This window comes from Mesoplodon densirostris, chromosome 14 (genome assembly GCF_025265405.1).
Source record: "Mesoplodon densirostris isolate mMesDen1 chromosome 14, mMesDen1 primary haplotype, whole genome shotgun sequence".
Lineage (NCBI taxonomy): Eukaryota > Metazoa > Chordata > Mammalia > Artiodactyla > Ziphiidae > Mesoplodon > Mesoplodon densirostris.
Window position 1 is genome coordinate 61,211,921 of NC_082674.1, and position 26,916 is coordinate 61,238,836.

Here is a 26,916-nt window from a genome sequence, read left to right on the forward strand (position 1 = left end):
GTGAGACTCAACAAACATCACTGTCTCCAGAGAGCTTCCCTGACCCCTGATCCCCAGGTGCTACCCCAGTCCTCGGCCTGTGGGGCAGTGGGCTCACCCCTGTGGTTGGCCCTATGGTCCCCTTGAGGGCACCTCCCCTACAGGGTGCTGAGCCTCTCCATGCAGGGCCTGGGGTTTCTCTGTCCTATGCTCCAAGTATCCAGTGCAGAGCAGGTGGTCAGGAGATGTTGGTTGAATGAAAAGGGTGGTGAGAGAGCAGGGTCGTGTCTCCCTCCCCAGGGGAAGCTGCAGATGTGGATCGACCTGTTTCCAAAGGCCCTGGGGCGGCCGGGACCTCCCTTCAACATCACCCCACGGAGAGCCAGAAGGTGACTTATCCCAGCCCAGGCTCAGAGCTGAGCAGGGTGGTGGACTGGTTGCTGCGGGTGGGAGCAGGTGGTGGCTCTTGGGCCAGGCTTTGGGCCACTCAGGCCTCACTCTTGTGCGAGCCTGGCCAAGTGTCCAGCCAGGCAAGCGGCAGAGTCTTGGGCGAGCTGACCTCTTGGCTTCTCGGACAAGGACTGCGCACCCTTTGGTGGGAAATCCACATGGATCTGAGTCATCCTTCTCTGCAGGTTTTTCCTGCGTTGTATTATTTGGAACACCAAGGATGTGATCCTGGACGACCTCAGCATCACCGGGGAGAAGATGAGTGACATTTATGTGAAAGGGTAGGAAGTCACCCTCCTTCCCACCCGTCCCGGCTCCACGGTGTCGCCCCTGCTCCCTCGGGGGCGGGGGGTGGTTGGCTGGGAAAGGGGGAACTCTGGAGTAGGGAAGGGGGAGAACAAGAAAGGAAGGGTGGCCTTATGGGAGTGGTCTCTGCCTCTGGGGAGTCAACCCCACCAGATTTCTTCTTCCACATTAATCTTTGAGTTGAACTTACAAGGTTTGAGGATGTCCCTCAAGAGAGAAGTTGGAACATTTTGAAATTTATGGCACATTTGGTACATCAAATTATTTTTCCTTTATCATTTACCAAGTTCAATGACCTTCTTAATTCCTTGTTCGCTTAAGTTGAGGCTGTGTCTTGTGCTGGAGACCTTAATTAGCCATGTTCTCTAACATGTGTATGTCTAGTTGGATGGTTGGCTTTGAAGAACACAAGCAAAAGACAGATGTGCATTATCGGTCCCTGGGAGGCGAAGGCAACTTTAACTGGAGGTTCATTTTCCCTTTTGACTACCTGCCAGCTGAGCAAGTCTGCACTGTCTCCAAGAAGGTGAGTGTCATTCCTGTCCCCAGTGGTGCTAGTCCCAGGGCTGTCAAGTATCAGCCTCATCACTGTCAGCGCCATGTCACTGTCATACTCTTACCGCTGCCCCGCCACTGTTGGAACCACCTCGGCTATCGCTGCATAACAGCCACCACCCTTGTCCCATCACTGCCAGCATCACCACCACCATGTCCACCATGCCCCCTCCATCACTGCCATCGTTAGCATCGCTGCCATCCCACAATCTCCCCCACACCAGCGCTACAACCACTGTATGTAGCTAAGTCCAAATCCTAACGAACCAGGCCGCAGGGAGGGCCGTGGGCTCAGAGTGAGGAGAACATTGGTGGGGAAACCCAGCACAGTCATCAGAGAGCGGGGGGGGGGGGGGCGCAGAACCCCTAGGGAGAGCGGCCCCAGAGGGCTGTCTGGCCTGTGGTTTGGGTTGTCTGGCCACCCGGTAGGATCGGGTGTTTCTTAGCCAAGTCCCTGCTGCTTCCCCCTTTCTCCCATTTCTGTGCCTGGGGCCTGTGGCCACTGTCCAGGCTAGTATCTCTCAGACCTGGGGAGGCCCGGTGCCTCGGCCGGGGGAGGGGGCAGCTCCAGAGCCCTCAGCTCTTTGTGGGTTAGCATCTTCTAGTTGAAGCCTCCTCTGGGCCGTGAACCCTCTCCTCCTGAAATAGGCAGGTCCCAAGGCGGCTGGTGGCCCCGAGCCTGCCCTTAGGGAGCAGCCCCCAGAGCACAGTGAGGAGGGCGCCGTGGGCAGGCAGCTTCCGGAGGCGGAGGGCCCCTCTGTTGGAGCTTCTAACTACCGCTTCCCACCTAGAATCAGTTCCGCCTGCACATGCTCTCCTGTTCCACAGGGTGAATACCTCTCTGGAGTTTGGGTCCTGCTGGTCCCGTTTCCTTCCAGAGGTGGCGCTGGTCTCCAAGGCAAAGCTTCTGTGACTCCTCTTTCTGTCCTGAACGGTTGTGTGGTTTAAAGAAGGGAAACATGTAATGGACCTCGGCTGCCTAGGTCCTCTTTATTCTCTTCATTACATCCTTCCCCCCTGACCCCTTCCTAACCCAACAGACAGAATCATCTGCACTTCAGAGAAACCAGAATGTTCCGCTGAACATTCTGAAACCATCAAACAAAAGAAAATATGGGTTAAATAAGGTTAAATGAATTCTTTCACCCAGGGATGCCTACCAGAAAGCAGAGTTTAGCAACAGCCCTGGGTGCTGTGCAGTCAAGGAAAGCCTAGCCTATTTGTAGGTTTAATCTTGTTTGCCTTTGTTCAGCATGTGTGTCTATCAAAAGATGTTTCCATAACAAACCAAATGCTGCATTTGCTGGGGAGAGCTCCAAGTCAAACAAACAGTGCCTGTCCTTGCTGTGGACGGAGGGAATGGGCAAGGGCGGCCAGGCCCTCCTTCAGGCCACCTCCCGTGTGCTCATCATGCCCTACACAGGGTGAGGCGTGGCTGGGGAACCGAGGCTGAGAGATGCCCAACACGGGAGGCGGGACCACCTCTCTGTTGTGACACGTGGAGATGGGTGCAAGGAGTCGCAGGGAGCACAGTCTTCTGTTCTTGCTACAAAGTAGGAAGAGAGAGAATCTCCTAGCACTGGGGCAGGTGATTTGAGACAAATGACAAAGTTGGCAAGCAGCTATTGTTGAGTGAAGGAGAGAAAGGGGGAGAGAAAGGCAGAGGGAGAGGGAGCTAACTGGTGGTACCCGGCAGTTCTGAGGGCCCAACGGGATTGCCGATGAACAGTTTGAGGGGGCTCCGTTTTGGCAACAGTGGGGTTTCGTCCCTGCCCTTTAGACACCAGCAAGGAAGCAGAGAGTTGAGCTGACCCACAGTGGAGTTCCAGAGGAAGAGAGGGGCTGAGGGAACCGACCCATTGGCCCAATGGCCCGCAGGCCTGGGCTGGCCTTGGGAGAATGAGAAGGCTGTGGGGGATGCTGAGCCGGGAGGAGTCAAGGAGTCTGGGAGAAGCACACCCGGAGTGGCCCGGAGTGGGGAGGGCTGAGGGAACGGGACTTCCCCCCGCTTGGTGCCAGGCTCCGGAGACGGTGGCTGGAGGGGTGTGTGTGGCAGAGGTCAGAAGAGGAGGTTGAGAACAGTCAAGGGGTTCTGAAGTCAACCAGGAACATGAGAGAGGAACTGGCTTGACCCGAGACAGGGCCATCGGGTCGATCTGGGAGAAAGAACCCTGGGAGGCAGGGGGAGCCGTGCCCACAGTGGGGCACCAATTAGCTGGCCTGGGCTAGGGAACTAAGCCTGGGGGTGGTTAGTGCAGGGGCACTGCACAGCCTCCGGGCTCCTTGGTCCTGCTGCAGAGCCAGCCCTCTGCTGAGGGGTTCAGCGCCTCTGGCAGGCAGGCCCTCCAGGGACCCCATTAACCAGACGAGACTGTTGTAAAGCACAAGGTCTCCTTTCATCCGGCGGCTTTGAACCACCGCTGGTTGCCCTGGCCGGCTCCCCACCTGGAGCCCAGCACACCCACCGGAGCCGGCCTGTGCGTCAGGCACCCACCCTGCAAATAAACAGCTAGTAAAAGGGCCCAGACTGGGAACGTAATGAGTGCCTGGGACCTGGGGGGCCATCCCCAGGCTGGAGCCCCAGCCCAGCTGCTCCCACCAGGGGCTGTTTGAACCTCTGGCTCATTACTGAGCCCATAAACCGGGCCGGCCAGAGGCATGGAGGATGCTGGCATCCTGTACAGGCGGGCCTGCAGAGCTGGCCATAAAAGCCCCGCCAGAGGAGGGAGGCACCTGCAGGAGGGCTGGGGCCCGGAAAAGGGGGAGGCACCAGATGGGGGTCAGGAGCGAGGGGCCAGGTGGGGACCTGAGCCCCTTCACCAACCCAGGCAGCAGTCCAGGCTGCAGCCAACTGCTTCGCAAGGTGATCATTCCTCAGGGGGCACTGGCCACGGTCTTTGGTCACGGGACCTCTGTGGGGTCTGTGTGATCTGGAGTGGCCACCAAGGCTGTGTACACAGGGCACCTGGGCCCAGACAAACCCTGTGTGGTCAGCAGTGCTCCCGGACTCCCGTGGAGTCTGTCCCCCTGAGACTGGGTCCAGGTCCCTGCTGTGACCTGGCACCCACCATCTGCGGGATGGTCAGTGGGTCCTTGCCACCCACTCAGGTAAAGCTACAGTGAGAGGAAAGAGAATAGGTGTGAGTGGGAAAGCCCCAGGGACGGTCCTTTGAGTGGAGTGTGACTGGACCCAGGGGCGGATCCAGGCCTCAGCGTGCCAGTCCCCAGTCCTCAGCTGCTCCACGAGGCCTTGGTGCAGAGAAGCCCAAGACAGTGCTGTTCCAGGCTGACTGGTCTGAGGGAGGGGGGAGGGGACAGTGGTGGGCTGGTGAACTTCCCAGCACCGGGAGCTTTCAGTGTGCCCCAGGGCAAGCTCTTGGAGGTGAAGGTGGGGTGGGCTGGGGACACTGCCCCCAGTTGCAGCTCCTTACAGTGGTGTGGCGGGGGGTCCCCCCTGACACCCAGATTCCCAGCCAGCCCACCTTGTCCCCAAGATCACAGGGGCAGGATTAAGAGACTCTTGAACCTGAATGACTGGGTTGGAATCCAGCTTGCCACTTCCCAGCTGGGTGACTTGGATAAATTACTTGCTCTGGTTTCCTCAAGATAGTATCTCCTCATAGGTCGTTGGAAGCGTAAATGATTTCATAGTGGGAAAAGGCTGGTGCCTAAGAAGTGCATGTTAATGTTGTATTTATTAGCTGTCAGACCTTGGGCAAATTCTTAACTTCTCCAAGCCTTTGTTACATCATCTGTAAAGGCAACGAGAACCTTGACTCATGGAGTTGCGAGGATTAAACGAGCTACCTTATGTCAAGTGAGCCTGCATGGTCCCCTCTGGGGCCCTTGAACACTGCCCTCTGGGGTCTCAGCAGTCTTCCTGCCAGGACCTGACTCTGGCAAGTCCCTAAGGGACGTCCTCCTCCACTGCCTCCTCCAGGCAGCCTTCCAGGCTAGAAGGGACCACTGCTCCTCTCTAACCCGGCTCTCCTGCTTCCTCCTTTGCTTCTCCTCTGGGCCAGGATGCTTTCTGGAGGCTGGACAAGACAGAGAGCAAGATCCCCGCCCGAGCGGTATTCCAGATCTGGGACAACGACAAGTTCTCCTTTGATGACTTTCTGGGTGAGCACCATTTCCGGTCAGCACCATTTTACCTGTCGGGGCTGCCCCAGAACCCCTGCTGTATGTTTGTGGGCCTCTCTCAGGCCTTGTGGGAAGGCTGGCAGGAGGATCAGGGAGCTCAGGGTCACTGGTCCCTGGTGCTGAGTGAGGTCGGTGACACAGAGTAGTGCCAGGGTGTTCAGGGTGGCCAGCAGGGTGGCCTGCCAGCGGAGGTGGCATTGAACGCTGGGCCGTGTTGGTTGGTAGGACCCAGGGAAGGAAGAGAGGGGAGCTCAGGGTGAAGGCAGTGAAAGCAGGAGCTGCGTCACTGGCTGGCTGGCCTTTCACGTGACAGGATCCCTGCCACCTCAGTCTAGTGAGTGAGTGGCTCAAGCTTCTCTTCGCCCTTGTGCCCCAGAGACTGAGCAAATGAACACACCTGGGGCCAGGACTCTGCTGGGGAAAAGTGTGCTGCAACCCTGACTGTGGAACAGGGAGCGTTGGGTTGGAGGACGAGGTGGAGATGGTGCCTTCACAGGGCGAGGTGTGGGGCCCGCTGGCTGGACTGTAAGTAGCAGCCCCGTGACAGCTATAAAAGTTCACTGGGAACATGTGGTCTATCCCTACAATAGGATGTTATTCAGCCACAAGAAGAAATGAGATCATGCTACACCATGGGTGAACCTTGAAAACACACCAAGTGAAAGAAGCCAGACGCAAAAGTACAAATATCATATGATTCCTTTACGTGAAATGTCCGCAATACGTAATCCACAGAGGCAGAAAGTGGTTGCCGGGGATTGGAAGGAGAAGAGGTTGGGGACGGACCGCTCGTGGGTCTGGTGTTTTTTTAGGGGTGATGAAAATATTCTGGAATTAGATAGTGCTGGTGGTCCCACAACTCTGTGAATATACTAAAAGCCACTGAGTTGTACACTTGACAATGGTTAAAATGGTGCATTTTGTTGTGTGAATTTCAGTCAAGGGGTGGGAAAGACGGTCCAGGAAGTCACCGAGTCCTGTGTTGCAGTTCTGCTCTGCCGCCTGGGGGCAGGGCGGGCTTGGACGAATCACTGGAGCCCTCCCTGGGTGGCCCGTGATTGCAGAAGTCACCGAGCTCTTGGGCCCCTGCAGAGGATGCTCTGAGGAGCAGCCCCAGCAGGAATGGGGAGGAGGGCTGCCTGCCCGTCGGGCTGCTCTTCACCCCACTTCCCCCTGACCCCGAGCCTGGTCCCCTGAACTTGGAGGACTGGCAGCTGCTCCAAACTTCACTGTAAAAGGTTCAGGGTGTCAAAATCATAGCACCACGTTGGACTTTTGTTCTTTTACTTATTATTCTGGAATACATAATTCCTGTGGCAAAGTTAGAATCCGGAGATAAGCAATGCCTCCCCTTCCTATTTTATTATAATCTCACTACCCAGAGATAATCTTCACTAATATAACTAAGATAACCTTCACTTTGGCCTGTATTATTATTTTGGCATGTATCGTATACAAGCAAACACATATGTGTTATATGTGTATTTTATACATATATATACACATTCATATATGGCATATAGATAGCAAAATTGGTTTATGTTACACATACTGTCTTAGATCTTGATTTTGGGGAAAACGATATATTAAAAACACTCTTTCTGTCAGGAGTTATCCATCTGCATTGTATCTGCATCATGGTGCTTAATGTCTCACCTGATGTCCCATCGGACCCTCATTAGTCCCCCCTAGGTGCATACTCGGCTCATCTCTAGGACTTCCTGCGTGAGTGACAGCCTAGGCTTACATCTTTGGACCCTTTGTGCATATCTTTCCTGAACTCTAAGAAGCAGATTTTTAGAGTCTTTGTACATTTTAGTGGTTTTTGAAACATTTTGTTCAACAGCCCTCTAGAAAGATTTTACATTTTTATATTCTCACCTGTGCCCTGTTTGCCTTAAGGGCACCATTTTTCCTAAACTTTTGCTGCCAGTGTTATCTTTTTTTAAAAAAAATTGCCAATGTGGTACCTCATTTTTATCTTTCTTTGCATTTCTTCATTACTTGTAAGGTACAACTTTAAAAATATGTTTGTTATCCATATTGTTGATGGGATTTTCTTTTTTTGGGATGGTCCTCTTTTATTGTTGATTTTCAGAGCTTTTTATATAGTAAGGACACATTACAAATAATTTCTCCATTTTTCAATTGCTTTTCACATTTTTATGGAATTTTTTTTTGCTTACAGACTAAATAATTTTTTTAGCATCAGTCTATCAATCTTGGCTTTATGAAGTGAGGCTTTAGAAAATCAATTTTAAAAAGACAAACAAAAAATTGTATTTTATTGAATGAGAAAACAGTGTCCAAAATAAAATTAAACAGGATCATCTTCTGTTTTTAAAAATAAAACTACTACTTTTTAACTCCATAGATTTATTTTTTTTAATTGGATGTTTGTAGATATTGTGAAGTGAGAGCCAAAATAAGTTATGTAGTTAACAATGTTTTTTTCTTGTGAAGAGAAATTTTAAGATCTACTCTTTTAGCAACTTACAGTATTATTAAGAGATTTCTTTTTTCCCCCTTCATAATGTATTTTCTAATTACATATTTTACTTCTTTTGAGTACTTATTACTTTTATTTTGAAAATGATAGTTAAGATCTGTAATTTTGCCATCAGGAAATAATCCCATGTTTCCTTACAGTCTTTATGTAGATATAGTATATATAGTTTTTTTTTGTTTTTTGCGGTATGCGGGCCTCTCACTGTTGTGGCCTCCCCCGTTGCGGAGCACAGGCTCCGGACGCGCAGGCTCCGGACGCGCAGGCTCAGCGGCCATGGCTCACGGGCCCAGCCGCTCCGCGGCATATGGGATCCTCCCAGACCGGGGCACGAACCTGTATCCCCTGCATCGGCAGGCGGACTCTCAACCACTTGCGCCACCAGGGAGGCCCCGTATATATAGTTTAATATCCTGATTTTTACTTAATATTATCTTGGGATCATATTTAAAATGGGAAATAAACATTCGTCTGTAGTTGAGGGATGGAGAGATGTGTAGATGGGTGGATAGATAGATGAATGCTGATAGAGTTGAACAAATGCTGGATAGAATAATGACCTGATTAATGGATAGATACAGTGCTCAGCAAATGGTAGCTCTAGAGGGATGCAGGTAGTTAAGTCAAAGCAGATAGATGTATGGAAGGATAAATGGATGAATGGAAAGAAAGAACGCTAGAAAAATAGATCCAGTCAATGAATACTTGCAGTAACTGAGCATTTCACACTGAAAAAAACCTAATCTCCTTTGTATGGTATTCAAGAATTGTTACCGAGTCCAAGCTTGCTCTGCTCACTGCACGACAGGCCAAAGAATCGGAGACGAGGTGTTGAGACGAGGAATACGACTTTATTTGGAAAGCCAGCAGACCGAGAAGATGACAGACTAAAGTCTCAAAATAACCATCTTATTAGGGTTTAGATGCCAGTTTCTTTTATAGCACAGAGAAGGGGAGGAGATGAGGAAGTAAAGTAAAAAGGCTATAAGTTTTGCAAATATCACCTGGAATGGCCAGCCTTGGGGAGGGGATGTGTTCATTTCTTCTTTCTTATAGCCATCCACAGGTGGACAGGTTCCGGATATTTCCCTGAACAAAGGCACTTTGGTTTAATATTCAGGCAGAGGGGCAGGGTTCCCTGAGTATAGATAGTATGTATAGACATTATGCCATTATGTATAGACAGTATCCTTTTAGTGAACAAAAGCAGTGGAAAGCAAAGGTTAAAGTAAAAGAAACAGATCCAACATATAGTCCGATTTGGCTCTTCCCTGTTACAATTCCCCACTGTCAATATCCATTCCACAATCTTGTGGAAGAAGGGGTGATGACCGTTCTAACTGCTTCATCAGATGGATCTTTCTGGGAGTGTCCATCGGTGTCAGTGTTCCAAAAATTGTTTCTTTTGTTCCTCTCTGGAAAGTGTCTCCTTTACACCTGTAGCCTTAAAAAATATTCACAGCTTAAAAGTTGAGAGTTATGATGTATTCAGTGGGAATTTTGAGGTCTTCAAGCTTGGGAGGGAGCACTTCAAGTTAAGGAATTTAGCGCTTTTCTATGTACGGGAAAATGCAAGAGTCTGGGCTCACTGAAATCACTCCCTTGATATGCACCTTAGCTATCTGGGGCCTGTATCCTGTATTCTCATATCCTGAGTTTCCTCAGGGTTCACCGGCTCACGTTGGAGGGCTGCAGTCGCTAATGACTGATGTGGCAGGAAATATTCAATTTCTCAGATCCTCTCCTCTTGGTCAGGATTTTGACCAGTATTTGGGAGATCAACTTTTCATGATCAACTTTTGTCCCACGGCGCTGGGAGTCTCATCCCAGATCAGGCGAAAATTCTTGATATGCCACTCCAAGTGCTAGTTTTTGGATTAGGCCCTATTGATAATTAAAGATTCTCTGGATCCCCTATCTAATTATGATCCAGGATACATTTTCCCTTGTTGCTTCTTCCCATACCTAGAATCACACTATTACAATTATTTTACATTATAAATGTGATCTATTTCCTCAAGATGTTTAGCCATAGAAGTTTTGTTGGAAGCCTGGTTACACACTGGGTACTGTAAGAGACAACAGTCTTATAAAATAGACAGGATATAAGTAATGTGGCTAGTAACATTGACAAAGACATAGTGCAGCAGGGAGACACAAAGTACAAACAATTTGGCTTACAAAGGTGTAATTTACCAAATTACTGTGAGTCATAATTAGCTTAAGGGGAAGGTTTTCCTTACACCTGGAAAACACAGATTTGAACTGGTCATTTTTCAGATAGAAACCATAAAAATTATAACCATATTCACCAGTTTACTGAGTCCTATGTAACTAATCCTTCTTGTTAACAGCTTTATAAACCATCAGGTTTCCCATTAGAATTCTTCAATTTCTTAGCCAGTTCAGCATTATGGCCTGAAAGCCAGAAACTTGTATTTATCCAAAGTCCTTCCTATAAATCTTCTTGAAGAGGAAGCATTTTTACAAAGGCATCATCAGAGTGAAACCATAACTGTCTATAATGAGCAAAGACTTAAGAAGGCACGTTTAAATCTGATTACAATGCAATTGACAAAGTAACTTGGTTAGTGCTGTGACATGCAATACATTTAGATAATAACTAGAATTATGATGGATAACATTTTACCAGCACACATCAAATTTTAGGAACTCCATATAATCTCTAGAATACCTGTATCATTTGCCATACAGTATAACCTAAGAAGATTTATTATTTAGTTGACACTTCCCATGTAATTCAACATACCAAGTGAACCTAATTAGTTAATATCTCTCTTTGGGGTGTTTCAGGGGCCCTTTGAAGCATCCCAAAGTTAGCTAGAGTTCAAAGGAACTTCATTATAATTTGATTTGTGAAGTTTTGTCAAAAAAATATCAAAAGGGTTTAAACAGTCAGATAGGATCGCAGGTCACTGTGAAACAATAGTTATTCACTTAGCCGAAGTAACAATAAAAGATTTCAAAGGCAAGTACAGAACAGATCACTTAAAAGGTAGAAAAACTTAAAATCTGTTATCAGAGGCAATTCAGAATCTTAAGAAACCTTGTCTTCTTAACAGAGAGAAAAGCCAAATTCAAGTTTTTCACCATCTTACTTTTAAAATTCATTTACTCAGTTAAACTTATTTTAAACTTAGTCAATCCTGACCACGTACAAAACTCTTTTATTGGGGTCCACTTTCCATAAACCTTCCATGACTTAACTTATTTTAGCACAATTCTAACTTTCAAGTTGTTGAATATCTGCAGAGATTAATTTTATTTTTTTAATTAATTTATTTATTTGTGTTTAGTTTTGGCTGTGTTTGGTCTTCGTTGCTGTGCGTGGGCTTTCTCTAGTTGCAGCGAGCGGGGGCTACTCTTCATTGTGGTGCGTGGGCTTTACATTATCATGGCTTCTCTTGTTGTGGAGCACGGGCCTCAGTAGTTGTGGCATGTGGACTCTAGAGCGGAGGCTCAGTAGTTGTGGCGCATGGGCTTAGTTGCTCCATGGTATGTGGGATCTTCCCAGGCCAGGGATCAAACCTGTGTCCCCTTCATTGGCAGGCGGATTCTTAACCACTGCACCACCAGGAAAGCTCTGGAGAGATTAATTTTATTTTTTTTTTATTTTTTTTATTTTTTTTATTATTTATTTATTTTTTTTTTTCATATATGGCCTTTATTATGTTGAGGAAAGTTCCCTCTATGCCTACTTTCTGCAGGGTTTTTATCATAAATGGGTGTTGAATTTTGTCAAAAGCTTTCTCTGCATCTATTGAGATGATCATATGGTTTTTCTCCTTCAACTTGTTAATATGGTGTATCACGTTGATTGATTTGCGTATATTGAAGAATCCTTGCATTCCTGGAATAAACCCCACTTGATCATGGTGTATGATCCTTTTAATGTGCTGTTGGATTCTGTTTGCTAGTATTTTGTTGAGGATTTTTGCATCTATGTTCATCAGTGATATTGGCCTGTAGTTTTCTTTCTTTGTGACATCCTTGTCTGGTTTTGGTATCAAGGTGATGGTGGCCTCGTAGAATGAGTTTGGGAGTGTTCCTCCCTCTGCTATATTTTGGAAGAGTTTCAGAAGGATAGGTGTTAGCTCTTCTCTAAATGCTTGATAGAATTCGCCTGTGAAGCCATCTGGTCCTGGGCTTTTGTTTGTTGGAAGATTTTTGATCACAGTTTCAATTTCAGTGCTTGTGACTGGTCTGTTCATATTTTCTATTTCTTCCTGATTCAGTCTTGGCAGGTTGTGCATTTCTAAGAATTTGTCCATTTCTTCCAGGTTGTCCATTTTATTGGCATAGAGTTGCTTATAGTAATCTCTCATGATCTTTTGTATTTCTGCAGTGTCAGTTGTTACTTCTCCTTTTTCATTTCTAATTCTATTGATTTGAGTCTTCTCCCTTTTTTTCTTGATGAGTCTGGCTAATGGTTTATCAATTTTGTTTATCTTCTCAAAGAACCAGCTTTTAGTTTTATTGATCTTTGCTATTGTTTCCTTCATTTCTTTTTCATTTATTTCTGATCTGATTTTTATGATTTCTTTCCTTCTGCTAACTTTGGGATGTTTTTGTTCTTCTTTCTCTAATTGCTTTAGGTGCAAGGTTAGGTTGTTTATTCGAGATATTTCCTGTTTCTTAAGGTGGGATTGTATTGCCATAAACTTCCCTCTTAGAACTGCTTTTGCTGCATCCAATAGGTTTTGGGTCGTCGTGTCTCTATTGTCATTTGTTTCTAGGTATTTTTTAATTTCCTCTTTGATTTCTTCAGTGATCACTTCGTTATTAAGTAGTGTATTGTTTAGCCTCCATGTGTTTGTATGTTTTACAGCTCTTTTCCTGTAATTGATATCTAGTCTCATAGCATTGTGGTCGGAAAAAATACTTGATACAATTTCAATTTTCTTAAATTTACCAAGGCTTGATTTGTGACCCAAGATATGATCTATCCTGGAGAATGTTCCATGAGCACTTGAGAAAAATGTGTATTCTGTTGTTTTTGGATGGAATGTCCTATAAATATCAATTAAGTCCATCTTGTTTAATGTATCATTTAAAGCTTGTGTTTCCTTATTTATTTTCATTTTGGATGACCTGTCCATTGGTGAAAGTGGGGTGTTAAAGTCCCCTACTATGATTGTGTTACTGTCGATTTCTCCTTTTATGGCTGTTAATATTTCCCTTATGTATTGAGGTGCTCCTATGTTTGGTGCATAAATATTTACAATTGTTATATCTTCTTCTTGGATTGATCCCTTGATCATTATGTAGTGTCCTTCTTTGTCTCTTCTAGTAGTCTTTATTTTAAAGTCTATTTTGTCTGATATGAGAATTGCTACTCCAGCTTTCTTTTGGTTTCCATTTGCATGGAATATCTTTTTCCATCCCCTTACTTTCAGTCTGTATGTATCTCTAGGTCTGAAGTGGGTCTCTTGTAGACAGCATATATATGGGTCTTGTTTTTGTATCCATTCAGCCAGTCTGTGTCTTTTGGTGGGAGCATTTAGTCCATTTACATTTAAGGTAATTATTGATATGTATGTTCCTATTCCCATTTTCTTAATTGTTTTGGGTTCGTTATTGTAGTTCTTTTCCTTCTGTTGTGTTTCTTGCCTAGAGAAGTTCCTTTAGCATTTGTTGTAAAGCTGGTTTGGTGGTGCTGAACTCTCTCAGCTTTTGCTTGTCTGTAAAGGTTTTAATTTCTCCATCAAATCTGAATGAGATCCTTGCTGGGTAGAGTAATCTTGGTTGCAGGTTTTTCTCCTTCATCACTTTAAGTATGTCCTGCCACTCCCTTCTGGCTTGTAGAGTTTCTGCTGAGAGATCAGCTGTTATCCTGATGGGGATTCCCTTGTGTGTTATTTGTTGTTTTTGCCTTGCTGCTTTTAATATGATTTCTTTGTGTTTAATTTTTGACAGTTTGATTAATATGTGTCTTGGTGTATTTCTCCTTGGATTTATTCTGTATGGGACTCTCTGTGCCTCCTGGACTTGATTAACTATTTCCTTTCCCATATTAGGGAAGTTTTCAACTATAATCTCTTCAAATATTTTCTCCGTCCCTTTCTTTTTCTCTTCTTCTTCTGGAACCCCTATAATTCGAATGTTGGTGCGTTTAATGTTGTCCCAGAGGTCTCTGAGACTGTCCTCTGTTCTTTTCATTCTTTTTTCTTTATTTTGCTGTGCAGCAGTTATTTCCACTATTTTATCTTCCACCTCACTTATCCGTTCTTCTGCCTCAGTTATTCTGCTATTGATCCCATCTAGAGTATTTTTTATTTCATTTATTGTGTTTTTAATCGATGCTTGATTCGTCTTTAGTTCTTCTAGGTCCTTGTTAACTGTTTCTTGCATTTTGTCTATTCTATTTCCAAGATTTTGGATCATCTTTACCATCATTATTCTGAATTCTTTTTCAGATAGACTGCCTATTACCTCTTCATTTGTTAGGTCTGGTGGGTTTTTATCTTGCTCCTTCTCCTGCTGTGTGTTTTTCTGTCTTCTCATTTTGCTTATGTTACTGTGTTTGGGGTCTCCTCTTTGCAGGCTGCAGGTTCGTAGTTCCCGTTGTTTTTGGTGTCTGTCCCCAGTGGCTAAGGTTGGTTTAGTGGGTTGTGTAGGCTTCTTGGTGGAGGGGACTACTGCCTGTGTTCTGGTGGATGAGGCTGGATCTTGTCTTTCTGGTGGGCAGGTCCACGTCTGGTGGTGTGTTTTGGGGTGTTTGCGGACTTTTTATGATTTGAGGCAGCCTCTCTGCTAATGGGTGGTGTTGTGTTCCTGTCTTGCTAGTTGTTTGGCATAGGGTGTCCAGCACTGTAGCTTGCTGGTCGTTGAGTGAAGCTGGGTGCTGGTGTTGAGATGGAGATCTCTGGAAGATTTTCGCCGTTTGATATTATGTGGAGCTGGGAGGTCTCTTGTGGACCAGTGTCCTGAAGTTCGCTCTCCCACCTCAGAGGCACAGCACTGACTCCTGGCTCCTCAATTTGGGATGATTTGTTGTCTATTCATGTATTCCACAGATGCAGGGTACATGAAGTTGATTGTGGAGCTTTAATCCGCTGCTTCTGAGGCTGCTGGGAGAGGTTTCCCTTTCTCTTCTTTGTTCTCACAGCTCCTGGGTCTCAGCTTTGGATTTGGCCCCGCCTCTGCGTGTAGGTTGCCGGAGGGCGTCTGTTCTTCGCTCAGACAGGACAGGGTTCAAGATTAATTTTAGATAAAGATAGTTATTTTAAAAAGTGCACCTAAAGCTCTTATCTCATTTGCATTTTCTTTCCTTAAAAGTTTCTTTACATCAAGTTACTTTCCTTGCTGACAAATTTGCAACAGATATAACAAGATTTTATTTAGCTTATATTAAACCTAGGCATAATTGAAGTATTATACTTAATGCTGATGACTCTAATAACATGTCTATATTAATTAGATCAAAAAACAAACATTAATACTGAATATTTCTCAGTGCACATGAACCCAAAATTCATTTAGCTTAATTTTTCTTGTATTTAGAATTGTTCGGTTTGTAAGAACTTTCTCTTCTTTAAGCCAATTAAATAGAGCTCATCCGCAAATCAACCCCATCAATGTTATCCAAAGACAAAGACACATACAAGGACACAAACAAACAGAGACATCATAGTTCTCATTTCAGAATTTCAGCCCTGAGTCACATACAGCAACATAAAACCCATCAGTTTACAAAAAGAGGCTGGATTAAAATTAGGTTTCTGGCAGTTGGAACAAATCAAGTTCACTTGTCTAGATGGCTGAATTTTTACAGAAAAAACACTCAGGTTTTTAATTTATCCTTGACAAGTCAATTTCTAAATTACTTTGCCCTCTTTTCAAAGTTTGCATTTTAAAAAGATGGCAGAGATGAGCATTCCTGAGAAGACCAGATAGGACACTTATATCTCAAAGATACACAGTCAAGTTTTTCCTAGGATGCCTTTGTTTCCCCTTTGTTTAATATTTACAAGCCTCTTAAGATAAATAGGGAAGGTAGTTAATCAACTTGTTCTCCACTGTCAAAGTTATCTGGGGCTCCTGTGGGGAAATTAGAATCGGATGCCTCAAGTCCAAGGGAGTCCCCTGGCCTCTTACAGGATGTTGGCACAAGGGAAATTGCCCTGCTGTAGAAGTGGCCCCTGGTCCAAATTGGATGTCCTTTTGGGTCTTAGATGGTGATACTAAACCAGGTCCCTGTGCCTTGGGGGTTATCATAGAAACTTCTATTTGATCTCCATGGGTAGGGGAAACAGGAGGCGGTGAATATGTTGGCAGCATTGGGGGGAGCAGTTGGAGAAACTGTTGTTGCAGCCTGCTCTTTTGCAAAACACTTCTAACTGAGAGATCATATAATAATTGAGTGAGCTATTCAGGGACCATCATTCTTCTGATCCTAACATATTTTGGGTCCACACCCTATTACAATAGTACATCATGTCTTTCTTAGTCATAGGCTCATGGCTATGTTTCGCCCATTTATCTAATATACACCCCAAAGGGCTCTCCTTCAGGATAGATGGAGTATTTCCAGTTTTTATATAAGTTTGATACTACCAAAACATAAAAGACACAAACAAATTCCAACACAAAAGGCCCAAACAAATTCTAACATCGGTGCACACAAAACCAAGACCAAAACCAACGAACTGGTTCCCAAATCAGGTAGACTTACCCTGCAAAACCAACAAACTAGTTCCCAAATCCGGTAGACTTACCCTACAAAACCAATGAACTAGTTCCCAATGAACTGGCTCCAAATCAGGTAGAGTCCAACACCAATTTCCCCCTCCAATAGGGTACCCCAATCAAACAAATTGGCTTATCCCATAAAGGAAAAGCCCAAATTGAGAGGGAAATATGTTCCCAGTGTGCAAGCTGGAGCAACTTACCCTACAAAGTCGAGTTCATTGACTTGCAACACAAAAGGATACACAAAAGCAAAACAAGACCAAGACCAAAACAAATGAACTGGTTACCGAATTCGGTAGACTAACCATACAAAATTGAGTCTGTGGACTTGTAGAAGTTGGTCTTTTCCTTGCTTTAACTGCCAAGTGCTGCAGTAGCTGGCGCCGCTTCAGGGAGGTTTGAAGGGAAGGTCCTCAGGACAAATGGTCCTGGCATCTGCTAGGCCTTGCCACAATGTTCCCTGACCGGGGCTGGCTAGCCAAAAGCAGCAAGCCTCCTGGCTGGCTTGCCAAGTTTGTTACCGAGTCCAAGCTCACTCTGCTTGCCACACGACAGGCCAATGAATCAGAGATGAGGTGTTGAGGCAAGGAATACGACTTTATTCGGAAAGCTGGCAGACTTAGAAAATTGCAGACTAATGTCTCAAAATAACCATCTTATTGGGGTTTGGATGCCAGTTTCTTTTATAGCACAAAGAGGGGGAGGAGATGAGGAAGTAAAGTAAAAAGGCCATAAGTTTTGCAAACATCACCTGGAATGGCCAGCCTTGGGGAGGGGATGTGTTAATTTCTTCTTTCTTATAGCCATCCACAGATGGACAGGTTCTGGATGTTTCCCTGAAAAAGGCACTTTGGTTCAACATTCGGGGAGAGGGGCATGGTTCCCCAAGGCAGGACATTACGTATAGACAGTATCCTTTTAGTGAACAAAAGCAGTGGAAAGCAAAGGTTAAAGTAAGAGAAACAGATCCAACATGTAGTCAGATTTGGCTCTTCCCTGTTACAGAATCCCTTCAATTTGGCCTTGGAAAATATTTTTTAGATTTACCTCTCTCACCTAATCCCTTCAGTAACCTATGCTCCAATCCCACTGACTTTGTGTTGTTGGAATTGGATTAGGTGAAACCTCATGAAATTGCTGTTTTTATACGTCAAAGATAGTTGAATACCAGAATTTTCATATGGCTCAACCCAGTAGATGGAGCTATTCTTGGAGAAGATGGATAAAATTGATGAGTAGATGAAGCAGTATAGAAAGATAGCTGCTTGGATAACTAGGTGGGCAGATGAAAAAATTGGTGGATGAACCACAATGAGATAACACTTATACCTATAAAAAAGCAAAAACAAAAACAAAAAATGGAAAATAACAAGTGTTGGAGAGGATGTGGAGAAATTGGAACACTTGTACATTGGTGGTATGCATGTAAAATGGTGCAGCTGCTTGGAAAAAAGTTTGGCAGTTCTTCAAAAAGCTAAACATATGACCTAGCAATTTCGCTTCTAGTTATGTACCCAAAAGGATTAAAAACTGGGACTAAGACATCTGCACACCAGTGTTCAGAGCAGCATTATTCACAAGAGTCAAAAGGTGGAAACAATCCAAGTGTCCATTAACAGATGAATGGATAAACAAAATGTGGTATATACATACCATGGAATATTATTCAGCCATAAAAAAGAATGAAGTACTGATGCATGCTACAACATGGATGAATCTGGAAAACTAATTATGCCAGGTGAAATAAGCCAGATACAAAAGGATAAATTTTTATGATCCCACTTATATGAACTGTCTAGAATAGGCTTTTTCATAGAGACAGAAAGTAGATTTAGAGGTTAGCAGGGCTGAGAGGAGAGGGGAATGGGGAGTTATTACTTAATGGGTACAGAGTTGCTATTTGGGGGGAATGAAAAAGTTATGGAAATAGGTAGTGCTGATGGTTGCAAAATGTTGTGAATGTAATTAATGCCACTGAAGTATACATCTGAACATGGTTAAAATAACAAATTTTATCTTATCTATAAATATTTTACTGCACTAAAAGCAGTTTAAAAAGTTGATGGCTGATGGATGTAGATGATGGGTGAATGAGTGAATTTGTGCATAGTAAGATGAATAGTTGAGCAGGTGGGAAGTTCTGTTAAGGGTGCATCAATCAGGGCACAGTAGCAGGCATATACATGCATGAATAGATGGATGGGAAGCTGTACAGATGGAATGAGAGGCAGTGGGTGGAGAGTGGAATTTGAGCCATGGGGCTAAGACCATGGATAGAAGCTGAGGAGGCTGAACTTGCCCAGCCCCAGGGTGGCCCTAGGCTGGCAGTGACTGAGAACGCGTGGGCCAAAGCACCCTTCTCTGCCACAGGTTCTTTGCAGCTGGACCTCAACCGCATGCCCAAGCCTGCCAAGACAGCTGAGAAGTGTTCCTTGGACCAGCTGGATGACACTTTCCACCCAGAGTGGTTTGTGTCCCTTTTTGAACAGAAAACTGTGAAGGGCTGGTGGCCCTGTGTGGCGGACGAGGGTGAGAAGAAGATACTGGCGGTAAGTCTGTTCCCTCTGGTGGGTGGAGACACGGGAGTGACTCGTCCATAGAAATCGCTGAGCACAGACGTGTTCCTCTCCCTCTCTCCTGCCCTCCCTGTCTGTTTCCCAAGACACTGTCCCTCTTCCCTGCCAGTTCCCAGCCTTCATCTCCTTGAGGCTCGTATCCCAGGAAAGGCTATCTAAATCTAAAGATGCCCTAATCTCCCGTGGACCCTGTTTAATTTGTACGCTGCTCCTTGGCCTTCACAGTGATCTGTATCCTGGGTTCCCCTCTGGCTGGGCTTCCTGTGGAGGACAGGGGTCATGCCACCCCCATTTGAGCAGGGCCCTATAAGGGACTGTCCTTGTCCTCTTCTCCCTGCCCAGAGGTCTGCCCAGGGGTATGACTGGGGACCATGGAGAATCATCCTTCCTCTGCAGAGGAAGTAAATGAGTTTACTGTCCTTCCTTGGTATCAGCAGAGGGTTGGTTCCAGGAGCCCCCGTGGACACCAAATCCATGGATGCTCAAGTCCACCTTCTGTGTTTGGTTTAATCTACAGATCTGAAACCTGCAAATGAGGGCCAACTGTGTATTTATTGAAAAAATCTGTGTATAATTGGACCTGTGCAGTTAAAACCCGTGTTGTTCAAGGGTCAACTGTACTTAGAAATGGCAGGCAGCCAGCCAATCCCTAAAATGGCCCTTGAAATAAAATATCCATGTTGTATAACAAATTATAACAATTAATAAGAAATACTAACATCTCAAAAGAAAAATGAGCAAAGGGCATACATAGATAATACATAAAGCAGTATAGTGGCCATTAAATATTTAAGAAGGTTCATTTCCCCTAGTAATTACTTAAAGGAATGCTTTAAAATGTGAAAACATTTTTTATGTATTATATTAGAATTTAAAAAAAATAGAAACACTTATTGCTAGTGAGGAAGCAGAGAGACAGCCCTCTCATTTACCTCTGTTGGGCAGGCTAATGATTTTTACCATTTGGGGAAACAATTTAGTAATATATAACCAGAGACTTAACAGTATTTATGCCCTTGAAATTTTTCATCCCACTTCTAAAATCTCTCCTAAAGAAATAACCCCATAAAATTAAAAATTTAGGGTTTATTTATAACAACAAAGAGTTGGAAACAACCTAAACAAACCAAAATAACTGGTTTACTAAATAAATGGTCAACCATTGCATAGATACATCATTAAAAGCAAACTTTAAAGGGTATATGATTATATAATAAAATATATTCCTAAATGAAAGAAACAAGCTATAGAACCATATAAACACAGTGTGATATTTCATATACTTGCAAAGAAAAATAGCTCTGATGAATAAAATCTTAAGAGTGCTTGTCTCTACATAGTAGAAGTATGGGTGACAGTCTCCTTTTTTTATACGTTTCTGTAGTTCCTATGTGTTCTGCAAGGAGCAGGTACTTTTAGGATCAGATCACCCTGTATCTTTTTTTCAAACAAATCATAAAGTGACCTTTACATCTGTCCTGGCCTGGCTCCTCTCCAAGCCATGGGGCCAAGCCTTTATGTCTCTGTCCCCTCAGGGCAAGTTGGAGATGACTTTGGAGATTGTAGCCGAGAGCGAACATGAGGAGCGGCCGGCCGGCCAGGGCAGGGATGAGCCCAACATGAACCCCAAGCTTGAGGACCCACGGTTGGTGCCCAGCCCCTGACCCCTGATGCCCAAGGGGATGGGGAGGAGTATCCACAGTACAGGAGGCACTAACTGTATAGCCGCACAGAGGTCCCAGGGCCCAGAGAGGGGTGTGACTCATCCAAGGGTACACATTGTTAGGGGGCAGGTGACAGACATCATTCCAGGACACGCTGGGCTCATCAGCTAGTTCCAGAAGCAGGCGCTGTTGGGTAGCTGTTGGTTGTAGGCCAGGCGTACTGTCATATGGCATGTATATGTTGTGTCATGGAACCTTCCCTGCTGAGTCGTTATTAGTATCCCCGCTTTACAGATGAGGAAACAATCACAGCAAAGTTAAATAAGGTCATTCCAAGGAAAGTGGCGAAGCTGAAATTCTCACACCTGGTCTGATTGGCCCCGGAGCCTGACCAAGGTCTTTCCCTGACCAAGCTGCCTTCCATGGGTTTCCTGTGGTGTCAATGTGGCTTTCAAAAGGCCTTTCAGCTTTAATTTTCCCATCTGTGAAATGGGGGCCTAGTCCCTGCCTCCCCTACTTCACAGGCCTCTAAGGGAGAGGCCTACATCCCAATCCAGTGGATGCAGAAGCCTTGAAGGCAGTTACCGGAGCCTGAAAGATGGCTGTTCGGGGGTGGGGGGGTGAGTGGGTGGGGCTGCATTTGCTGGGTCCCTTTCCACGACCTGCTCGGCTCAAGTCACACTTAGCACGGACAGCCCACTTTGTTATAGTGCTATCCTGAGTGCCAATGGCTGGCAGAGCATTGAGAGGCATCCCTGCCCAAGGATGCTGGGATCTGGGTGGAAAGACAGAGAGAGACCCAGGAGACCCAGCAGCACGCAAGCAGATGTTAAAACGGCCGTTACTGAGACACAAAATCCTCCCTGCTCTTTGAATTGTGAGGCTGACCTAGGGGAAGGATTTGAAGTTCTTGGTTATGAGAGACAATCAGCTTTCTGGGTTCACTCCCTGCCATCCTTCCCTGACAGTGAACCAGCCACGTGCATCTAGGCCAGTGGCTTAGCTTATCTGGGGCTCAGGGACCGTAGCTCACCTAATGTGGAGCCCCTTGGAGCTCTGCCCAGCCCCCAAATCTCTAGTCTGTGATTAAGTCCTGGGTCAGGAAGGAGAGAGTGGCAGGGAAGGTGACCTGGACAGGGTGGCTGAGAACGGGGTCCCTGAGGGTGTGCAGGGCTTGACAGCACCAGGAAGAGGAGGGCAACATGGGCGGGGCTCACACTGGAGCGAAGGCTGGGAGGAGAGGGGGATGCAGGTGCAGACAGGGGCTGGGGGCCTGGAGGCTGGGCAGGTCTGGGGGGCTGACTGGGGAGGGCCAGGGCAGTTTGTGAGCAGGACCCGGAGGGAGCAGCCCTGGTGGGAGGTACCCCGCTGACCTCTGGGATCTCACTCGCAGGCGCCCTGACACGTCCTTCCTCTGGTTCACCTCCCCGTACAAGACTATGAAGTTCATCCTCTGGCGGCGGTTCCGGTGCGCCATCATCCTCATCATCATTCTCTTCATCCTCCTGCTGTTCTTGGGCATCTTCATCTACTCCTTCCCGGTAAGCAGGCCTGAGTGGGGAGGCACAGACCCTTGTCTTGGAGGAGCTCCTGGTCTGACGTGGGAGGTACAGCCCTTGACCTCCAGCAGCTTCTGGTCTCAGGGGAGTCTGTCATTGTCCTCAAAGTGCACCCCGTGTCTGATGGAGAGAAGTAGCTTCTGTCCTTGGGGAGTCCATGGTCTGATGAGGGAGACATAGGCCCTGCTCTGGGGAGTCCCCAGTCTGGTAGGAGACCCTTGGGGAGCTCTTAGTCCAATGAGGGAATCTGAGTTCTTGCCCTTGATGGGGAGACACAGCATCCTCAGCAAGACCCTGAGGGGCTATGTAATCAAGGGGTTGGCAGAAGGTGAGGCCCCTTGGGCAGGCATGGGCAGGGGAACCTTCTTGAAGGAGGGTGTGGAGCTGGGTCGGGAAGGTAAGGGAAGGCCCTCTGTTTGTGAGGATGGCACCTGCTGAGGACCTGGGGCTGGAGAGGGTGTCACTGTCCACCTGGGAACCTGATAAAGTGTGTCCTGCCTGCTGCAGTGGGGTGGGCGTGGGGCAATGTGTGGGCGAGGAGAGGGTGGGCAAGGAGCCTCTCACTGGGCACAGTAAACACTGGGGCCCCTTTCACCTGCTAAGAAGCCAGCTGATGTCTGCCAAAGAGTGGCCAGGGCCACCCGCGTGGGGACTGCTGTGCCCAGCTCCATGGGCCCCTCCTAAGGGAGGAGGATCTGGAGCTCTCTTCCCTGCCTGTGCTTCCCTGATCCTCACAACAGCACCCCCAGTGTCTCTAGAACCTCAGAAGGGATCACAGTGTCCCCAGGCTGATACCAGATTTTTAATATTCTTTAAATTTTTGAAACTTTTTAATACAAAAAATTCAAAATCGTATACAAGTAGAGGAATGGTGTGATCAACTCCACGTCACCCTTATTTGAATGGAAAGAAACAGACATCCAGAGAGGAGAGGGCCCAGCTCAGGGCTGCATGGCAATCTGTGTACAGCTCCCGGTCTGGGGTTCCAGCCACAGCCCTGGTCAGCACCAGGCCGCCGGCCAAGCACACCGTCCCCACAGCGGGTAGTGCACTCTGGGAATCACTCACCTGTGAGCTCTTTGCTTCGTGAATCCTCCGGGAGGACGAGGCGCCCGAGAGTGCTCTCCCACCATAGCTGGCAAGGCATTGTACCTGCAGAGCATGCCTCCTACGAGGAGGACAGTTAAAACCACGGAACAATCCCCTGCAGGCCCTAAGGTCATGAACTGTGGAAGCAACAGAGAGGATGCTCTGGTTTGGACGTCCAGGCCCCGGCTACCCCTTGAACCCTAAGTGACAAAAGAGGGTCTAGAACTGGGATGACCATGAGCTGGGCCGCGAGCCGGGCCCTCGTCCCAGCTGACTGTGTCGCCTGGAGCGCCAGGCTGAGACTGTTCTGCGGCTCAGCAAGATGACTCACGGCCCACTGGCCAAACGTGCCTGAGGCCCAGGGGCGGGTCCAGGCTGGGGGGCCCTGAAGCTCATTCGGTTTGGGGGGCCCTCCTGAAGCAAAGGAAGACAGATTACAAGTACAAGGTTAGCTGCTGGGCCCTGGAAGGGCACGAGCAAGTGTGGGGCCAGGAGGGTAGCTGCCCTGGCAGTGACCTGGACTCAGGGGTTGGGCCCAGGACTCCCCTTCCGGTCCCCTGTGTCTCCTCCCCTGGGGCACAGCCCAGTGGCCAAGGTGGGGAGGCGCAGTGGCCCTCACCTGGCCTGTCCTCAGGCTTACCTCCTCTCATGTTGAGTGCACCCAGCCGCCATTCGGTTCAGGCGAAGACCTTATTAGCACGCGAAGTGTGTCCGGGAGGTGAGGGCGTGTTGTGTGGGTGAGGGAGAGGCTGGTGGGGCCAGTGCCGCTGGGAGCTGTCGGTCCACGAGGAGACACAGTGAAGCCAGGGACAAGGGGGAGCACGGGGTGCAGCCTAACGCCTCACCGAGAGGCCAGGCCGGGGAGTGTGGGCAAAGGGGAGCTGGTGTAGACCCTCGCTCCTTGAGGAGGTGGTCTGAGGAGCAAGCAGCGACAGCATCAGGGAGCTGGTAAGAAATGCAGAGTCCTGGGCCAGCCCCAGGGCTGCTGAGGAGAATCTGCCTCGGGAACATCAAGGTCTGAGCATCGCTGCTGTGCGGGACACATCTCCACGTGGAGTCAGGAGCTGTTGGCTGGGTTCTGGCTCTGTCAGTGGCTCCCCAGTGACCTTGGCCAGGCCCTCCCGTCGCGTGAGGAAGGGGCTGGGATAGGTCAGTGCTGACCTGCTGTGACTGGCACTGTGGATAGGGGAGCGATTTTGCCTTCCCCACGGGGCTGCATGCCAAGCCAGCCTTCTGCTGAAGAGCTGGGGGGGACGGCAGGGGCAGGCTCAAAGTAACATCACCACCACCCTTCCTGTGCCTGGCCCCGTGCCCTGGCCAGCTGGGCCCCGCTCCTGCAAGGCACTAGGGCTGCAGACTAGACCTCAGGGACCTGGGGAAGGAGGTCCTGCTGCTTGGCTGGGAGATGGACAGATTTCCAGTCACTTCCAGCCTGTGGTCCTTTCTCGTCCCTGGGGCAGCCTTATCCCAAAGTCCTGTGGGCAGGCCCTGATCAGAGCCTCTTCCCTGTGTCCTGAGTCCCCAGCAGCAGCATCAGTCTCCTTTGAGGTCTTCGGGAATTGTCCTCTTTCAAATACCAACCCTGCCTTCTCTCTCCAGAGCTGGCATGTGGGGTTAGATCCTAGGCGAGGGCTGTAGGGCAGCCTGGGTCTGAGACTGCAGACTGCTTTTGCTTGCAGGCCTTTGCTACAAGCTGGGCATATCCTGCTTCCCTCCAGCCAAGTCACCCTGTCACCTGGTGGATGCCAGTCCTGTGACCGTCCATCACCTGGCTTTCAGGCCTTCGGTGGGCAGAGGCCTGGGTGCAAAGGGGCTCCCCGCCAGTTGGCCTAATCTCCCACCCTCTTGGAAATTCCCCTGGGAGGGGGACAGGGAGGGCAGCCTGTCTGATTCCTCCCAGCTCTGCCCTAGAGGCAGCCGGGAGCAGGGCCAGTGTGGGGAGGCAGGAGGCGATCTGGCAGGGAAGGAGCGGCGGCTTTGTTTCCAGAGTTGGCTTTCCTGGGCGGCGCTGGGGAACATACTGTCCCAATTAGGAGCCCTGTGTTGTGTTGTATGTGTTTTCATGGTTTTGGGGGGAGGAGTGGGGAGGGGAGATTCCTGCCAGTCCTGCAGCAGCCAGGGCTTAATCGGGGGTGACCCATCTCTAGGGCTGGCCCGCACTGTGGGTCATCCCTCTATACCCCCCGCCCCAACTCTCTCTCTGCGTTTTGGATGGGAGCATGGTGGCCAACGAGCCCCAGGTTCCCGTGCTGGGGAGTGTGCGAGGAGGGTGGGGAGAAGCACAGTCGTGCCTTCAGGCCACCTGTCTGCTGGAAAAGGCCGGGCCTGGCCTGGCCAGGGGCAGAGTCCTCTCGGTAGCTGGGCAGAACCTGGGAGTGGGCCCTGGAGTGACAGGGGAGAAGCCAGAGCCATTCAGGCTCTGTGGCCCCCAGGCAAGCGTGTGGGCTCGTGTGACAGCGAGAGCGCTGGCAGGGTGGAGTGTTGAGCTGAGTGTGGCCTGGGGGCTGACGAGGGAGAGGTGCAGGCAGGTGGTTGAGGGGATCAGCCACCTTTCCCAGCTCCGTGTCCCTGGCAGCTGTCACCACCTGTCCCTGCCTCTCCCCACTCCCTCCAGAACTATACTGCCATGAAGCTGGTGAAGCCATTCAGCTGAGGACTCTCGGGCCCAGGACTGGCTGCCTCCTCTGCCCTGCTCAGCTGAGTGTCTCCAGATGTCCAGGTCTCACCGTCCTGCCAGGATGGGCAGACAGAGAGAGGGACTGGCACGTGCTCCAAGTGTTGGCGACATCGAGCCCTGCGGTCACCCCGCTTTCATCATTTCTTTCTTCCCCAACCCAACCCTTTTGGGGATCAGCCCATGTGTATTTCAGTATAAAACATTTTGAATCACAAAGCGGCATTGGTGTGTGTATCTGTGGTACCTGAATGGGGTGACTGTGCAGGGCATGTCTGGGTGGGTGCGTGTGCGGGGTGTGTGCCATCTGTGCAGCGTTCCCAGTGGGACTGTGTATCTTTCGGCAAGACTGGTAGGGGTGGCGGGGGCTTTGAGGCTTGATGTCTGGCCTGCCTGGAGACCCAGCCTGTTCTGCTTCCGGGACACCCCTCCACCCCGTGCCCTCCTTCCTCAGGCATCTACTCACCCACGGTGATCTTTGCTTGGGTGGGCAGTTACCTGTACCACGCCCGGGAAGAGGTTCCACCATGCCTGGGAAGAGCCCCTCGGAAAAACTCTCCAGGCTGGGAGGGCTGCTGGACTCCTGGATGTGACCTTGTCTCCCATGCTCTTGGGATTTCTTGGGGTTCCCTCCCTCTGTTTCCTCCCCCTGCTTTAACGATCTGGACTGGGTAAACACCCTTTTCTTGTGGTCTGAGCATCG

At 48.1% G+C, this 26,916-nt stretch overlaps 1 protein-coding gene across 23 annotated transcripts in view; it reads left to right on the forward strand.

Annotated features, from left to right (window-relative positions):
- DYSF (dysferlin) overlaps positions 1 to 26,411 on the forward strand; it is a 239,464-nt gene extending 213,053 nt beyond the window's left edge. For all 23 annotated transcript variants that reach the window (XM_060117344.1, XM_060117350.1, XM_060117352.1 and 20 more), the window contains 8 exons: positions 280 to 368; positions 615 to 710; positions 1,120 to 1,261; positions 5,313 to 5,412; positions 19,022 to 19,200; positions 20,763 to 20,872; positions 22,285 to 22,432; positions 26,154 to 26,411. In XM_060117344.1, coding sequence (XP_059973327.1) covers positions 280 to 368; positions 615 to 710; positions 1,120 to 1,261; positions 5,313 to 5,412; positions 19,022 to 19,200; positions 20,763 to 20,872; positions 22,285 to 22,432; positions 26,154 to 26,192 — 903 coding nt within the window. In that variant the 3' untranslated portion in view covers positions 26,193 to 26,411. The remainder of the gene's footprint in view (positions 1 to 279; positions 369 to 614; positions 711 to 1,119; positions 1,262 to 5,312; positions 5,413 to 19,021; positions 19,201 to 20,762; positions 20,873 to 22,284; positions 22,433 to 26,153) is intronic.
- Positions 26,412 to 26,916: the final 505 nt, after the last annotated feature.